Source organism: Cajanus cajan, chromosome 6, assembly GCF_000230855.2.
Source record: "Cajanus cajan strain Asha chromosome 6, NIPB_CcT2T_4, whole genome shotgun sequence".
Lineage (NCBI taxonomy): Eukaryota > Viridiplantae > Streptophyta > Magnoliopsida > Fabales > Fabaceae > Cajanus > Cajanus cajan.
In genome coordinates, this window is record NC_138522.1 from 41,502,749 (window position 1) to 41,519,487 (window position 16,739).

A 16,739-nucleotide genomic window follows, 5' to 3' on the forward strand; every position below is an offset into this window, starting at 1 on the left:
AATTACTAAAACAATACGTTGGGAGCGCAAAAAAAAAAAAAAGAAAAAAGAAAATCCTTCTCTAAAGATACGTTTATCACTATTCACTAGCCAACAAATTTGCAACATAATCCAGACAGCTGAAAAACCTGGGCGAAAGCCTTACCCAAGGTAAGGTTTTTGCGTCTAGTGGTTGGGTTGGCGAGAGTTTAGAAGTAAACGGCGGAGAGAAGAAAGTAACGAGCGGTTAAATGATGGAGCCCACGGATTCCTCTTCCTCTCAATTGTCAATACCCATACCATACCCAAGCCCAAGGGTTGGGCCCCACTCCCTCCTTCTTCTTACTTCCTTCCTTCCTCTATAAGTACAACAACACCGCGCTTCTTCTCTCCCCGCTCCTTTCGCTAACCCTTCCCTCATTCCCCTATTTCCATGTCCATGGCGCACTTCAACAACGACGATCTCGAGTACGTAGACGACGACTACTACTTCGAATTCGACTTCGACCACCACCACGACACCTCCCACATTGCTCCTCATCCACCCTCCGATTTCGAAGACCACTTCCCAACGGTATCAACTATCAACTATCAACTATCAACAATCAATCTTCCTTCTCTTCTCTCCATCATTCCATTCATCAGTTTCTATTTTGCGACAGAGTAATGCCAAGACTGATACCACTGCTTCGGAAGCCAGAAACGGGAAAGACATCCAGGGAATCCCATGGGAGAGGCTCAATTACACCAGAGACAAATACCGTGAAACTCGATTGAAGCAGTACAAAAACTACCAAAGCCTCTCGCGCTCGCGTTCCGACCTCCACAAGGTTACCGAATGCCGATTCTCTTGGTTGCTGATACGAATACTACTTCATACCGTGTTTTCTTAACCTTTCCTTTTTTGGTTCGCAGGAGTGCTTGGAAGTGCACAACGGGAAGACCTTCTACGACTTCCACTTCAACACCAGGCTTGTCAAATCCACAATCGTGCATTTTCAGGTAGACACTTCGTTCATCGCCGCTTATTATGTAGATTCCCCACATCTAGGCTCATTCATTTGAGATCGTGCTCGATTAAAACATATATTATTATAACATCGTCATTAAATAACTTCATTGGTCTGACATGTTATCGTCTCTATTTTACTTTTGTCATATGATCACTATTTTCATCTGAGAAATGGATTACTTGCTTTGATGCGTGCTGGGAGTTCTCACGGTTGTTGCCAGCCTTACCTGACCGTGAAAAGTTTTGCTATTCTAGTTTTGCAGGGCTATGTATTTTGTATTGTTCTTTTACACACGGATGGAATTAAAGGCGACCTCGTATATATAAGGATTTAAATGAGATCTCTGGTATTTTGCATGTATAAATTCTCAACCAAGTTGAAGTTCCAAGGTTAATATGTGAAAACGTTTTTCTTCCTCTGGAACTTAATATATTATGTCGAAAACCTTTTAAAAAGCTCTGTCCGGGTTAAGTTTTTGTTATGTCCTTCTTTTTCTTTGAAAAAGAAATGAATCTTCTTGATGAATTTTATTTTGTTAAAAATGTTTCAGCAGTTTCCTTATAATTTAGCCAGAATTTTGTTCACCAAATTGTCATATTTTTCGGCAAATGTTTCTAAAGATTCTTTTTTCTTGCCTTATTCACGGTAGTTGTTGTTCAACTTCTTTTCTTTAAAAAACAAAGGGAATCAAATTTTCAAAAGAATTGTGTCCAATAATAGACGCCAGTTATTCTTTTCCACAGACAAGACGGTTTCATGCCAATTTAAGGATATGGATGCATCAAGGCTATGGTATGACATGGCATGCTTATCAGTTTGGTAATTTCCTGTGAAAGGATTTTGTTTCATCTGTATTATGTGCTTACTTGCATCATAACGGTGGTGCACACACAGTTTCCTATCTGCATCCACATGCAACACTTTGAATTAGACTGCCAGAGCAATATCAACTTTGCACCATCTTCTCCCACAACTAAAATAATGATTTCGTGCACAATAATTGTATTATACGAATACTGTGTCTAAGTGGAACTAGCAGAGTCTGACACTATAAAAGTTGGTTACCTTTGTTTTCATTAAATCAGCAATCTGTTTTGGCTTCGGAAGCCAAATATTTTAGTCCTGGGTTAAAGTGCTATCTTATTGACTTCCCGGTGGAAAGCTTACATCTTGAATTCTCTCTTTTAAGTCGAAGGCTTAGTTTACCTGGGATAAAACTTTTGGCAATATATTATCTGTCTTATTCACTACTAGTGTCACAAGGACTATAATATTGGTAAGTTCTGCACTTATACAGTTGCAGGATATCAATAATGACTGCAACGGTGCAACTACAAATGTTTAATAATTCTTGAGCTATAGTGTCAATAATCTGTACCGTTTCACATTATTATGTTTACTTTTTATTTATTTTTTTATTATTTTTATGTATGATCAATCCCTTATACTAGCTTGCATTCGCCTTTTGTAATTGATATTTATCTGTAATTTAATTTAATTCTTAACCTGTTTATGCATTTAGGCCTTCTATTTCTCTCTTTATGTCAGCTTTTAAAGCAGGTGGAAAGTGAGCAGCTTGGCAGGACATTATATTATGGTATGATAGGAAAATATCTGACCACATCTGAGAGGGCTCTAACAATATCTGTTACTAGTTAGTGTTGATGTTGTCCTTGTCAAGAGAAGCCTTGCCTCTACATGCTTCACGCTTAGCTGTATATTTCTAGGATCTTCTTGTCTATAGAATAGTTATCATTTAATTATTGTTTACTTTAAGTCCTTTTTTGTAATTTGATAATCTATTACCTGACTGCTGATTTAGATGTTACATTTAGCATTTATTTGAACTTAACTCGTACTGCATGAAACTGTGCCTGTTTGATAGATTCTCTTGTAGTTTAGAAAAATTGCAATTCCACATCATCATCATCATAAAGCGGTTAGTTTTATTTGTTAAGAACTTGTATAGTCAAGTTTTCTTCAAAAGTTTTTTATTCTTACTGGCCTTCCTTTTGGAGATAAATTATGAACTGTGCTGCATTGGTGATTGTTGATTTCCTTGACATTGCATGATTCATTATGTAACAATCCTTTTGTTGTTTCCACTGGCATGGGTGATGCCCATCGTCTTTAACATCCCAAGAAAGAAAACTGCAAAAATAGGAGGCGTTTTCTACTATCTATGAAAGTCCTATATCATATGCTACAAATACAATTCTTGTAACTCAGTTAATAAAATAGGTCTGCAGTTATTTCTGAGTGCATAATTCAGTAATAGTGTAACTCAATGTGGAGTATAGAGTGCTGAAATTTTAGGGATTATTATGGAAAAGGGAAAAGAGAATTTGTTGTGCAGAACACTGACCTTATACTATTTACACTAATCTAGGTCAAGTATAAATACAGACATACATGTCAGTAACAATCACTTTATTCCGAAACAATACTTAATGCGGCAATACTCTGACATGGTATACCCTACTATTCTTAGTTCTTAACAGATTAATTGTTATTTGATAGATAATTTCTAATTAAAGGGTCATGTTCAATTCTGGACTGTGGTGCTTACAGTAATATATGTGGCTTGTTTATGGTATCATATGTTTCTCTTTCTTTTTCCTTTTCGGGTGTTGATATTGATGTCATCAATATATTTCTTGTCTATGCAGCTGAGGAATTTGCTGTGGGCAACTTCAAAGCATGATGTATACCTTATGCAAAACTACTCAGCGATGCATTGGTCCTCAGTACTACGAAGGGGTAAAGAAGTGCTCAACGTAGCCAAACCAATTATTCCAACCCTTGTACGTAGCCACTTAGTTAATCAGATTGTGTTTCTTTTGTATTCAATGCATTGGATAAGAGTGTTCTTCTGTTCCTATGTAGAAGCGTCCTGGATTTTTAGCTCAGCCTGTCTCCAGAGTTCAAATAAGCACCATGACTGTTAAGGAAAATTTGATGGTGGCAGGTGGTTTCCAGGGTGAACTTATTTGCAAGGTAGGGTTGATCATTACTTCGTTAAATCTAATAATTAACTATCTGAAGCCCCTCCATTTAATGCGTGAGTTATTTGTGGACCAGAATTTGAAACATCCTGGAGTTTTATTCTGTGGTAAAATAAGTACTGATGATAATGCCATAACCAATGCTGTGGATGTTTTCCGCAATCCAGCGTAAGCAGCCAAATACAGAACTTTATGTTTGAGTTTTTTGTCATGGTATGTTTTGTAACTGAAACTTCCCTTTGCAGTGGGTCGTTGAGGGTCATCACAGCAAATAATGATTCCCAAGTCCGGGTTTTTGATGCAGAAAATTTTGCTTCTCTTGGTTGTTTCAAGTATGATTGGTCTGTTAATGTGAGTGTCATCAACTGATATTCCTGTGACTATCTTCATCTCTTAAAACATTTTATTGAAATAGAAGTTATGTTTTCATAATGGCCTTTGCAGAATACTTCTGTTAGTCCGGACGGAAAGTTGTTGGCTGTTCTTGGGGACAGTACCGAGTGCTTGATAGCTGATGCTAACACCGGGAAGGTATGTTCAATTTGCAACTGTTTTAGGTTTTATTTTCTTTATTTGATTTCTGATTTGAATAATGTTTTGTATGCTAATGGAGGTGCTCTGATTTTATACATTTTATGATATTGTCCAGATTACTGGGAGCCTAAAAGGGCACTTGGACTACTCTTTTGCATCGGCTTGGCACCCAGATGGACGAATATTGGCCACTGGGAATCAGGACACAACATGCAGGTTGTGGGACATAAGAAATCTTTCACAATCTATGGCTGTGTTGAAGGGAAGAATGGGTGCAATAAGAGCCTTGAGATTCACATCTGATGGACGGTTTTTGGCCATGGCCGAGCCAGCAGATTTCGTCCATATTTTTGACTCGCATTCTGGTTATGTACAAGGTCAAGAGATAGATCTATTTGGCGAGATTGCTGGTATATCCTTTAGCCCAGACACAGAGGCTCTATTTGTGGGTATTGCTGACCGAACCTATGGTAGCTTGTTAGAGTTCATCAGAAAACGTCACAATTATTACCTTGACTCCATGTTTTAATGGAGTGAAGTGCCTTAAGATGTATAGCTATATACTCCATGTGCATATCCACCAGAGGATTTCTAAAATAGGTTTTATAAAATATAAACATGGCGAGATGTTTTCCGGCTACAGAAAAAAGTAGATGTTTTTCGCCGGTTATTTTTCTGTTATTTTAGTGGCGAAGCAAGTTATAAGTTTTGCCTTTGTAAGAATTTCCTTGCTTGGTATTATTGTATATTAAAAACAATGAAATCAAGCTATGTATTGGTTTAAATTGGTTCTCCTGTATGGTCTTTTCCTGTTTTCCGAGTAATTCTTGCGTTTTAATGTGTTATCAGCTGAATGCTTCATGTGTATTAAAATAATGATATGGACTATTGGCATTTTTATTTGTTTACCTTGCTTATTCGCCTTTTATAATAATTTATAATTATGATTTGTGAACGAAAAAACTGATTTTGTAAAGTTTGTTTTCTGACAGGAAATAAATTATAGATAAAATAAGGGATATTTTACATCAATAACTTAATGACAAAAATTAAAATTATAAATTCGTAACTGCCCAAAGTCTTCTATTAAATTTTAACTGAATATTTATATAACTATAAATAAAGACTATCCTAACTTGATATTCTCATCTATTTAGAATTTTATGTTTCTTAACTAATTTTGTGAACTAACTTATTACTATACTGTAACCCAAAAAATAACTACCTTGTTATATTCACTACCAGGTACTTTTATTTAGCCTCTACTCGCTAATTTCCTCTTTTATTTTAAAAATAGAGGGGCAATGTACTTTCCTTTTACCTAGTATTAATAAATGAATTTATTATTAATTTGTTTATTCACATTCTTTAATTGCTAACTTGTAATTATAATTTATTGGGCTAATATTATTTACGTTATTTTTATGAAATAATTGTAATTGAACGCATTAATATTTATTAACTATTTTCATTTTCTTCTAAAGGTTTATTTACATATTGATTTTTATTGTCACTTTTAATATTAAACTTCGAATTCTAGTATCATGGCGTGACAAAAGAAGGGCGTTCCCGAGTGTGTGTATATATGTAAAATGGATTAATATTGGAAACTTACAAAAACAACAAAAATAAAAATAATTAATATAATAATGAGCTTAAATAAAGAAACAAAATATATTAAAGTTTGAGTTAAGTTTAGCTTAACATCATCTTAATTTTTAATTTTATATATAATAATAATAATAATTAGCAGGATTTCTAATAATCCTAAGTGAAGTTGGGTTACTATAGAGGATCGTGTTCCGCATGTGTCATGTGCCCTGCCTCTCGACAGGTGCACAGTTGACACTTGCATGGTTTTTAATTTGGTGTCGGTGCACGTCCATTTCCCCTACGTGGTGACCTACATTTCTTCTGGCCGTGGTAGATGTATATTTTATTCATGTAATCAGAAATTAAGATTAATTTGACCCAAAACATAGAAAATTAAACGCTTTATCATACATAGTGAGAGTGTAATACAAGGCATGTAACTTTCTTTGGCGGGTTGGGGCAGACAGTAGATGGAGAAGGAAACAAATGTACACAGTGCCGTCGACACGACCAACATGCAACATGGTATACCTTATGCTCATTTCAAATATTTATGCTACACATATTCGGTTGAATTGGCTCTCGACTATTCTAAAGCTGATAAATTCGAGTTTGGTGTCCAAATAAAATATGATTATTTTACTACCGACCAAGACAAATCAAGAATTGGGGTTCAATCGATCACGTCGAGGGCCCCGTCATGAAAGCTAAAATGTAAAATCACTCGCTAATAGAGGTCCCATCTGCACACAAGAAAATAAAGTTATGCAAGAAATCCCTGCTGTGAATGGCGTGACGACCCTGGACTTGTTCGCTTTTACTTTTGACCGCAAATTGTGTATAATATTAAATCAACCAAAGGGAGAATATTGTGAATTGTGATCATGTACGCAGAAAGAGAGGAACATGCAATGAAATAAGAAAATTTTTGGTTTTGCTGCAATCTGGATACCGCATACGCGTATATCATGCAAGTGCCCCACAAAAGCTTTCCCTGCGTTTGCGTAATAAGAGCCCAATTTTATACGCTGGCTACCAGTCAATTTTTTATTTAACTTTTAGCACCAACGTTTACATCATCATTATTAAATACAAGCTGCTTATTTTTCTTTCGGGATCATGTGTTAGAATTTGATCATCTGCGTCAAGTTGGGTGTGATTGTTAATTAAAGATTTGAATCTGCTTGAGAGTCCAAGTTATGATAAGTTAGCAGATAACAAGTTATATAAATTAAATGACAAGTTGTTCAGTTGAGTCATTTCTGAAACCGACTTAAGAACAGGTGGTCATTTTCAACCGTGAGAAGGTGGCAAAATCTTCAACGCTAGAACTATCTTCCGAATTTGCAAACTTCTAGTTTTTGGAAACATAACGAGTTCCATTACAGGATCATTAAAGTCTCATCCTTCCCTGTCATTCGGAAGCTCCAAATGACAACAAATGGAACTACGGTAGTCGTTAGTTTACACGTATTCTCTGATTTTAAAATTAGACAAATTTGATATTTTTATCATTTTTTTCTAGTTAAAAAACTTTAAATTCTCATCTTTATCCAAATATTTGAAAGAATTACGATGTATTTAGGATCTAAAATGATTTTAAAAATGTAGAAGAAAAAGATTTAGTAAAAAGTTAAAAAAAAAATGTTTATATGATGTGAAATGAAGGTTCGCAAAGAGTCATTTTTCTATTTTAAACAAAATTTGTGTTTTAATTATTTGGTATGTTTTTAATAAAGAAGATTTAATATTATTTAACAAAATTATTTTACAAAAATAAATTGGGTAAAAAAATAATTTAACAGTTTATGATAATAAAAAATTGACAAAACAATTTACTAGCCACACCGTGATATTCAAAACATGGGAAGCAATACATAAGTAAAGTGTTAAAACCAAGCATTATTTTGATCAACAAACTAGTCACAAGCAGCAAAAGAGAGATAGCATATTAAATATGACAATGAAGGGAGATGGATACAAAATATTATGTAAAAATTATTATTTAAATTTTTGGAACGAATATCATTTTCTTTTAGAAAAATACTAGTCTTCTACTTTATGTTTTTTTTTTTTTTTTTGCTCGACGCACTCTTCTTGTTTTGGGGTTTCATAGTTCATATTTGTAGGTTAAACATTAATTGATATTTCGCCATTATGGAGATTTTTTGTTTTTTGGATGAAAAGTACAAGATCTAAATCTAACAGCGGCCCACGATAGGCTAAAGGCGCCATTATGTAGCTAAACATTATGTCAATATTGGCCCGTTATCGTATAGCGAGCTACCTATGCTATGAGTAGTTAGAGGAAATGATATTGGGTTCTCCATCTCCTTACATCCCAATTCATAGTTCCACCCATTTGAAATAGAGAATTAAGAAATAAATAGAAAAATTAGAATAATAGAAATGGAGAAATAAGAAAAAAAAAAATGAAATAGGAAAATTTCTCACCTATTTAGATGAGTAGAAAAGAAATGATATTATAGGAATGAGGAAAGAAAAGCTTGTAACCCCATGCATTAAGTCATTAACCAAGTACTCTCGTTAGAAGAACACTAAGAAAAGGAACTTTAGTCAGAGATATCCAACAGTGATAATTCAATTCGGGTGTTACAATTTTGTATGTGATTCTAATCTTCACACACGCACTCTACTAGCCGTGCTTATTGATGCCATATCTTACCAATCATATAAAAATATGAAGAGAGAGGATCAATTTATCTTGATCCTTCCTCGTTTATGAATGATACTTAAGCACACTAAGGAAGCTAGCAATGTGTTTTACTTTTACATAATTCTAGTTTTGCCTAAGCTACTTCATCCATCACTGCTTTATATAGTTCTTCTGCGTACTCCAACTTTCCAATATGGAAATTGATAACATGTTCCTTCCACTTGGTGTCATCCAGATAAATCTCATAAAAGCTTGCTTCCCCACTTGATCTTACGGTTAATGCAGCACTACTTCTCGTGCCATATAAACCCTGTATATACATGGATATGTTCATTAGCTTAGTACATAAAAAGTTTCATAATTCCATATCATTCTTAACTTACCAGTGGTGTTTCTACTTCAACAAAAATGGAGCTCAGATTGAATTCCCAATCAGGTGAGCATATACGAGGAAGTAGGCTTTTGTCAGCTTTAACTTTGTCCTTCATTAGCATTTGAATTACCTCCTTCACAGGTATCTCACCTTCACCATATTTTGCAATATGTTTTTTGAAACTGAATTCAAGGCGCAGAGCCTGCGTTAAAGGTAACTCAAACTAGGATTATTTTGATAGACCAAATTTCAGAACACATATTTATAGTAGCATTCGCAGAATGTAGAGAGCTGATATAATAGCATTCATATGTTGCACTGTTAATATAAACAGACGTGACGTGATGAAGACATGTACTAGTATTAATTAACCTTATGCCATGGCGAATCTAACTTATCATTTGTAAGTACATGAAGCCCTGGTGGAACTTCTTGAATGGTAATAGGTTGTCCCTTGGGCCTGTTGGAGATGTACACCATTGATTTGGACACAACATCGACCACGATTAAGTTGAAGCCGTTGTAATAATGAGCCTCTGATTTTAGACTTTCCGCAAATTCTTTGGGTTGCTTGTTGCTCTGCCATTATTCATCAAACAAAAACGAATACAGTGAGGAAATATAAACAATCAGTTTTGAGCAATTTATACTCATGCATAATGTGGAGATTGGAAAAGAGTTCGGGTGTCTTGAGATGTAAACCAAACCAAAGAATGGTATTCTTGGCTGAATCTCTTTGAAAAACAAAAAGATCCCCAGTAATAATAATTGTTCTCTTTTATTTGTGCTGTAAAGGGAAAAATCGATGACATAGTTCTTTTGCATAAACAAATGAGGAAATTATACATGTGTTCCTAAGGTTGGCTGCATGTAACCTCTTGATTTTTAATGTATTTACAATAATGTTATTTATAGAAGCACGCAATATTGTTAAAGGTTTGGTTCAGGGGAGGAAAGGAAAAGGAAAGAGAGAGGGAGAGCTAAAAATTTAGTTTGATAAAGGGAAAGAGAAAAAAGGAGTAGTTTTTTCTTTTTTATTCACGAATGGAGTTAATAAATGTCCAGATAATGTAATGTTATGTTTTTCAAACAATTAAAGGGTATTGGTATAGAAGTAAAAAGAAGGAAAATTATATGCAATCTTATAAAACTTACGAAGGTCTTGGTGTAATTTGCACTGACTCGGTAGACAATAACTAGTAACACACATCATCACTTTAAATATAAAACAATATTATGCGACAGGAGAAATTATAACATTAATGTTGATTGGCTTAAAGTTAGTAGTACAAATTTGGTTTGCACAAAATCATAATAGTTGGAATTATGACAGTGATGCTTTCACGTACCAAACGTGTCATGTGTGAGAGTTAGACGCAAGTTAAACAGTCTCTTTCACTTCTATTAAACATGCTTATATCATGTCTTTTTCTGCTCTACTGTTCGAAATTAGAGAGGCAGTTTGTAGTTATAGGGTTGTAGTATTATTTGACAAGGACAACAACGATCAATAATTGTTTAGATAAATTTACGATAAATTTTAATATTATTTTAAGAAAGAAAATAAGAAATTGATTACTCCCCACTTATGTTTGAAAGTGGGAAACATAATAACTTCAATAATAATCAATAGTTATTAAAATAAACTCATATTATTAATATAATTATCTTATTAACCAATGTGAAATCTAGATATACCTTGAGAAATAGAACAGGTAGGTCTCCGCGACTTTTGGCCTCAGGGAGGGTGTGAAGCTCCAAAACATTGGTAAGAAAAGCCACCCTTCCTTGTGTAGAACAAGCCAACCATGTTCCCATTGCTATTTCGTCTCTTCCTCCCAAAATATCACAATCTTCCCACCATGACACTGGCTTCGTAGGCCTTCATCCAAAATAATCATCATGTAAGCTATACACATTGTCAAAAAAATAAAACACAAGAAGAAGAAAGCTTGCCTATTGTGATATTCATCTCTGTTGTTCAAAAGGAGAAAAGGGTACATTGGGTGGCATTGCCAAAGAAACAAAGCTATACACATTGTTCACAAAGGGTGGGATTGAACAATGTATTTTACCCTCAAAGCTTCCACCGATAAAGCAACAACGAAACTTTCATACATATATTGTTAGTTTTGTAAGTGATGGAATGGCTTTATAGGCTACCAATGGTAAGTTGGCATTTTTCATCTATTCATTTCTTTAATTAAAGCATGAAGCTAATTTTAATGCAGCGCCGTTACACAACTAACGTTATAGCATTTATGATTGAGGTGGAGGCATAACAAAGAATTATCTTCGCAAGCAACCGATTAGTTTGGTCACACATCTTAAAATTCCTTAATTGAATCGTGGAGTCTTTAATTGCTAGCTGCTTTATGTCCTTTCTCCCAACTGTGAACTCTATAAGTTAGGAAGTTATAGATTCAAAACAAAATGTGGGGGCTCAAAGGAGATTATTAAGTGCGCACAAAATAATTAAAAAAATCATTCAAAATCTATTCTCGACAACTTTCAAGTTTTACCAACCTTATCTCGTGAATGAGTCGTTTCCGTAAATCGCTCTCTAAAGTTGAAGCATAAAAGATGACAGCGTAACTGTACATGCTACTATGCAAGCTAGCATGTTAATTAGTTGCTAGCATTCATCCGAATCAAACTTGTATTAAATATTGGTGGACACTCCTTGAGAGTAGACAATGAAATAGGAAATCAAGGCATCTATCTCATTTAGTTGAATAAGTTAGATGAATTGTTGGAAATTCTCTGGTTATCAAATTCGATTCCAATAAATAAAAAAAAGTAACTGAAATAGAAAGAGTAAAGAAATAAGTAATTAACAATTTAATATAATTAGTGATATAATAAAAAAAACGTAAAGTATTTTTACTATTAAAGTGACTAAAATTGTGTTCTTAATTTTTTGGCTATCTCCAAAACCCAAGTACTTAATTTGCTTTGTTACGTTGTTTGAGAACTTGAGTTCAGATGATAGTACCCTTTTTTTGTCGGCAAGGGAGGCACTTGATAGCAATGAAGCGAATTAAAAGGCATAAAACCTGCATTGTAAGATTTTCTTAATTTGGAAATATTGAATGGATGGTGGATGTAGATGTACATACATGTTTACGTTATCCAGTGTAAAGTTCATAATTCGTTGTTTTAATTTAGTGGCTGAGATGGGCATGTTGAATTTAATACAGCTATAATTAGGACAGCTCTTCACTCCTACTCCTGCATGAAGTTTCGGCAAGTCCTATTATTAGCCACCGTATTCGGAATTGAGCAAGAAAAAGTTAATCAAATGGCAATAGGGTAGGAAAAGCCCACTAAAGATTAAGTGAGACAAATAATTTTTGAAAGAGATTTCTTTATATAAGAGTTATATGGTGGGTTTTTCTTATTCATATATTTTTTTACATGTTAGAATTTTTTATAAATTTTAGAATTATAATCGATTATGAATTTTGTTTTTGTCAAAAATAACTATTATTATGATTTATTTGATAATAATTAAACTCACTAATAATATGATGATATATATATAATGGATCTTGAACACTTAATTCTTATTTGTGTAGAAAATAATATAGGCATAATAATAAGAACATAATAAGATACCAATGAGGTCAGTATAATAACACATTCATCGTTGGATATAATGCATAAACTAAGGTTACAACCTTAGTCTAAATCACAAATAGGTTAATTCTTAACCACACGATAAGTTCATAAAATTGTCCCCTTTGAGTAGTAATAATCTCACCTAAAAATATATAGTTAAGATAAAACATTAATGCATCGGAATATAATACAAGACAAGATATAACTTAAAGAGAAATAAACTAACATTATGAGGCCAAAATAATAAGACATTCACCTCAATCCAATACCTTTTTTTAGTATTTTGTTTTCTAAAAAATAATTCATAACAATTAAATATTCATTCAAAAAAACTTAATAACTATATATTGTATAAATTATATCTAAATACTTGATTAGTTGTTGAATGACATGATGAGAACATGGGAAATATGAATTGTTATGGTGTGCTTGGTAATTAGTGGGAGTATGAGTTATGTGTGCCTTCTGTTATATTGATAAATCTTTTGATTTTGGATCTTTGGTGACATTTTCATGTAATATATATATTTGTCACGCATGCACATGAAACATGATAAATTTTTTAAGCTTAGTGTCATTAAGATCAATATACTGGCGGTCAACACCATGTTGAAGCTGAGGCATAATTCTTTTTAAGCTCAATGCCGATGGAACCACTATATTGATGGTTGACATAGTTGGAGCTGAGACATAATATTTTAAGCCCGATGTCATTAGAATCATTATGTCAGTAGTTGACACCATATTGGAGATGAGATATTATTTGAAGCTTGGTGTTATTAGAACCTCTGTATTAGTGGTTGATCCCATGTTGGAGTTGAGATAGGTTTATTTTTTAAGGCTTAGTGTCATAAATAAGGACTATTATGCATGTAGTCGATGACACTTTGGAGTTGAGACTTGATGGTAAACTGTGTAATTTTTCTAGCTTTCAGACATTGGAGAGAAATTGAAGACTAATAGAGAAAATGATAATGTGGCTATTTGATTTCATTGGCATGTCATTTTTTTGTTATACTCCACATTGATGATTAGTCGACGTAGTCAATAATATTTATAATCATGGAAGGTGTTGCATCAATAAGGGATGTAGTTGTTGCTATGGTTCAACATTGCATGAATTTTATTGGATAGAGTCTTAATTATGTGTTATATCTTGGGATCGTATATTTTGTGGTCACAATGGGTTATTAGCCTAAGAGTTGCTTTCAAAAAAATTTCAAAGTTATAAACTATACAATTGATTTTATTGCAAGTGGAGAATGTTAGAACTTTCTATAAATTCTTGTGGGCTAAAATCAATTGTAAATTTTGTTTTGCCAAAAATGAACTAATATTATGATTTGTTTGATAATACTTATGTCCACTAATAATGTGATCAAATATATAACAGGCCTTAAAAACTTAATTCTGATTTTGTTTTGAAAACAATGTAGGCCTTAACCTCAAGGCTCATGATGGGAGGTGCCTATATATGCTTAATTAAATAGTGTGGCTAAGTCCCCTTTGTCATCATCATAACTAAGCTCACTACATTTATCCTATTGAAAATCTAGAATATTGGAGCATATGATTAGATAAAGAAAGATTTGACTTCTTGATTTTAAAGGTTCATGCAACGCATAAAAAGTGAATTGAAAGCGCATCCAATTATATCTTCGATAAGTGTATAGTTTAAATTAGTATTCTAAATGCATATAAAATATGATCTTCATGACATGTTTTTCTTACATTATAAAAATTAATAATAATAAATTTTTGTCAATAGACCTAAAATTTAAATTTTAATAACCTTATTCTTAAGTCGACTAATTAATAATTTATTCTTTTGATAATTACGTAAATAAATTTTGATCAACTTTGAGGAACGAGTTTAATTTAGATGAAACTTATTTCTTTAAAATTAAACTTTGGATAAAAATATTATTTTAATCATTAAAAGCTCATACATTGATATGGAATGCTTTTATGCTCAAAGATGACTTAAGAAAAGGTAATTACTAAATGCATTCTTCCAAATTTTATTGTTTATTTCCTTGGCCACAAACTTCTTTTTGCTCTCTCTACTTAATCATTAACCGAGGATGGATTGTTTGTTTCGGTTGGTGCATGAGTTGTTTTGTTTAGAGTGTTAAGCATTGTCTTTGAATGGTGAACTTAGTTGCATATGAGCCGGGAATGGTTAGATTAAGTGGTGATGATTGTTGTCTCTTCTATAACATCATACACATATAAAAGATTAATATATATATATATAAAGTTGTTGTCACTTGATCGAACTGTTACAAGTACATACAACAACCAAGCTGCCAAGTGCCAAGTCTCCAAAAACACCAATGCTTGCGGCCACTATTATTAAGTTACCTCCATCATCTTAATTACGTCTAGCAATGGTGGCAAACCTACCAAGTAGAACAATTCATGCACTACCCCACGCAAGTAATCCATCCTCTATTAATGAGTAATAAAGTACAAATTAAAAGCAAGAAGGAGTTTATGACTAAGGAATGAAGTGAGAGTCGCATAAAGAGCGTGAGAGGATAAGAAATTAATGAGCTAATATTTTAACACATTTCAAAAATTATAATGTTTTAAATACATTTCATAAGCTAACTTCTAAAACATATACTCGTTCACAAAAATACCTTTTCAAAATGAGGAAACCTTTGTGGAAATATACCAAAGGAAAAAGGTCAAAGGGGATTGTGTTTAGCAATTGGAAAATGCATTTAGCAATTGTCCTAACAAATTATTTGATTCAACGCTTATCTGTTTCATCATTGAATTCCATTGAAAAAACATTACAATTTGGGAATAGTATAAAACAAATACACTATTAAGGTTCGTTTGAGAAAACAATTTAGTTAAAATCTTATTTAATAAACTCTTATATAATAAAAATTTATGTTATAAGTGTTTAAAATTCAATAAGTTATTGCATTTATATAGTTGATGGAGGAAAAGTGAAAAAAAATAAAAAAGAATAAAAATTTTGGAGGAAAAAATGAAAACTTTTGAAGGGAGTAGTGAGAAAAATATAAAACTGATATTTAATTAAAAATAAATAAAATTATTTATGTGGGTGACAGATCTAAACATGAATATTTTTTAATAAACTCTCATATAAACTAATAAGTTATACCTCATAATTCATTAAAATAAGTTCAAAGCATTTCTATAAGATCTTTTATAATGAATTTTTCAAACAGTCTTATAAATATTTATAAAATAATATATATATATATATATATATATATATATATATATATATATATATATGTTGGGAAAACTCGGACTTTCCCGTCTCGTGAAGTTAAGATAGGCACTTAGAAATTAAAGGTAGTAATGGGAGCACACGAGTTAAATTCTCTAATATGGAGATTCTTCCACTATGCAAAAGAATAGTATGATTACAAGAATGTAATTACAAAATTGACTCACTCTATGGTAGCACACTCAAAACTTGAGACTATCTCTCTTCTCTCACAAAGAGGCTTTCTCACTTTCTCACTCTAAGAAGTGGATTCACTCTTGGCTTGGATGGATAGGAATGAAGCCTCCTACTCCTATTTATACTACTCCACCTTCAAAATGAATGGTGGGGATCAAGGGTTGAGATTGGTTCTCTAGAATGCTCCACACATTCCAGGAATCTCTACTCCCTTCTATATCCTTCTATACTCTTCCATAAGGTTCCGGAAGGCTCCACACATCTCTAGAATGTTCCAGAGAGTTCCACATTATTCCACAAGCTTCTAGAGAATTCTACAATTCTCTAGGATTCTCTAGAATATTCTAGAAAATTCTATACTTCTCTAGAAAGCTCTAGAATTTTCTAGAACCTCTCCAATTAAGGAGGGATCCTAACAAAAAAAAAAAAAAAAATATATATATATATATATATATATATATATATATATATATTGTTCATAAGTTCTTTTAAA

The 16,739-nt window shown here is 32.9% G+C and overlaps 2 protein-coding genes across 11 annotated transcripts; one reads left to right on the plus strand and one right to left on the minus strand.

Moving 5' to 3' along the window:
* Positions 1-250: 250 nt before the first annotated feature.
* Positions 251-5,316, plus strand: LOC109810758 (Transducin/WD40 repeat-like superfamily protein). Of its 10 annotated transcripts, none has more exons than XM_020374303.3 (9): positions 251-553; positions 642-809; positions 895-981; positions 3,662-3,796; positions 3,882-3,989; positions 4,074-4,165; positions 4,243-4,348; positions 4,442-4,528; positions 4,647-5,316. In XM_020374303.3, exons 1-9 carry the CDS (start codon positions 413-415, stop codon positions 5,058-5,060), a joined length of 1,338 nt encoding a protein of 445 aa, XP_020229892.1. In that variant the 5' UTR covers positions 251-412; the 3' UTR covers positions 5,061-5,316. The 10 variants fall into 10 exon arrangements, with proteins under 10 accessions (XP_020229892.1, XP_020229891.1, XP_020229894.1 ...); XM_020374302.3 differs by having other exon boundaries at positions 264-553; positions 3,879-3,989; XM_020374305.3 differs by having other exon boundaries at positions 267-553; positions 895-2,589; positions 3,879-3,989.
* Positions 5,317-8,616: 3,300 nt separating this feature from the next.
* Positions 8,617-11,310, minus strand: LOC109810782 (uncharacterized). The gene is made up of 5 exons (XM_020374337.3): positions 11,131-11,310; positions 10,873-11,056; positions 9,547-9,753; positions 9,185-9,376; positions 8,617-9,111 (listed from the first exon to the last, which is right to left on the minus strand). Exons 1-5 carry the CDS (start codon positions 11,211-11,213, stop codon positions 8,935-8,937), a joined length of 843 nt encoding a protein of 280 aa, XP_020229926.1. The 5' UTR covers positions 11,214-11,310; the 3' UTR covers positions 8,617-8,934.
* Between the last annotated feature and the right edge of the window lie 5,429 nt (positions 11,311-16,739).

Excerpts from the sequence above, each read along its gene's own strand:
- LOC109810758 (XM_020374302.3), top strand. The coding sequence starts at position 413 with ATGTCCATGGCGCACTTCAACAACGACGATCTCGAGTACGTAGACGAC. Across the intron at positions 810-894 it reads CGCGTTCCGACCTCCACAAG|GAGTGCTTGGAAGTGCACAA; the intron begins GTTACCGAATGC and ends TTTGGTTCGCAG. Across the intron at positions 982-3,661 it reads CCACAATCGTGCATTTTCAG|CTGAGGAATTTGCTGTGGGC; the intron begins GTAGACACTTCG and ends TTGTCTATGCAG.
- LOC109810782 (XM_020374337.3), bottom strand. The coding sequence starts at position 11,213 with ATGTGTATAGCTTTGTTTCTTTGGCAATGCCACCCAATGTACCCTTTT. Across the intron at positions 9,754-10,872 it reads TACCTGTTCTATTTCTCAAG|AGCAACAAGCAACCCAAAGA; the intron begins GTATATCTAGAT and ends GAATAATGGCAG. Across the intron at positions 9,112-9,184 it reads TTGAAGTAGAAACACCACTG|GGTTTATATGGCACGAGAAG; the intron begins GTAAGTTAAGAA and ends ATGTATATACAG.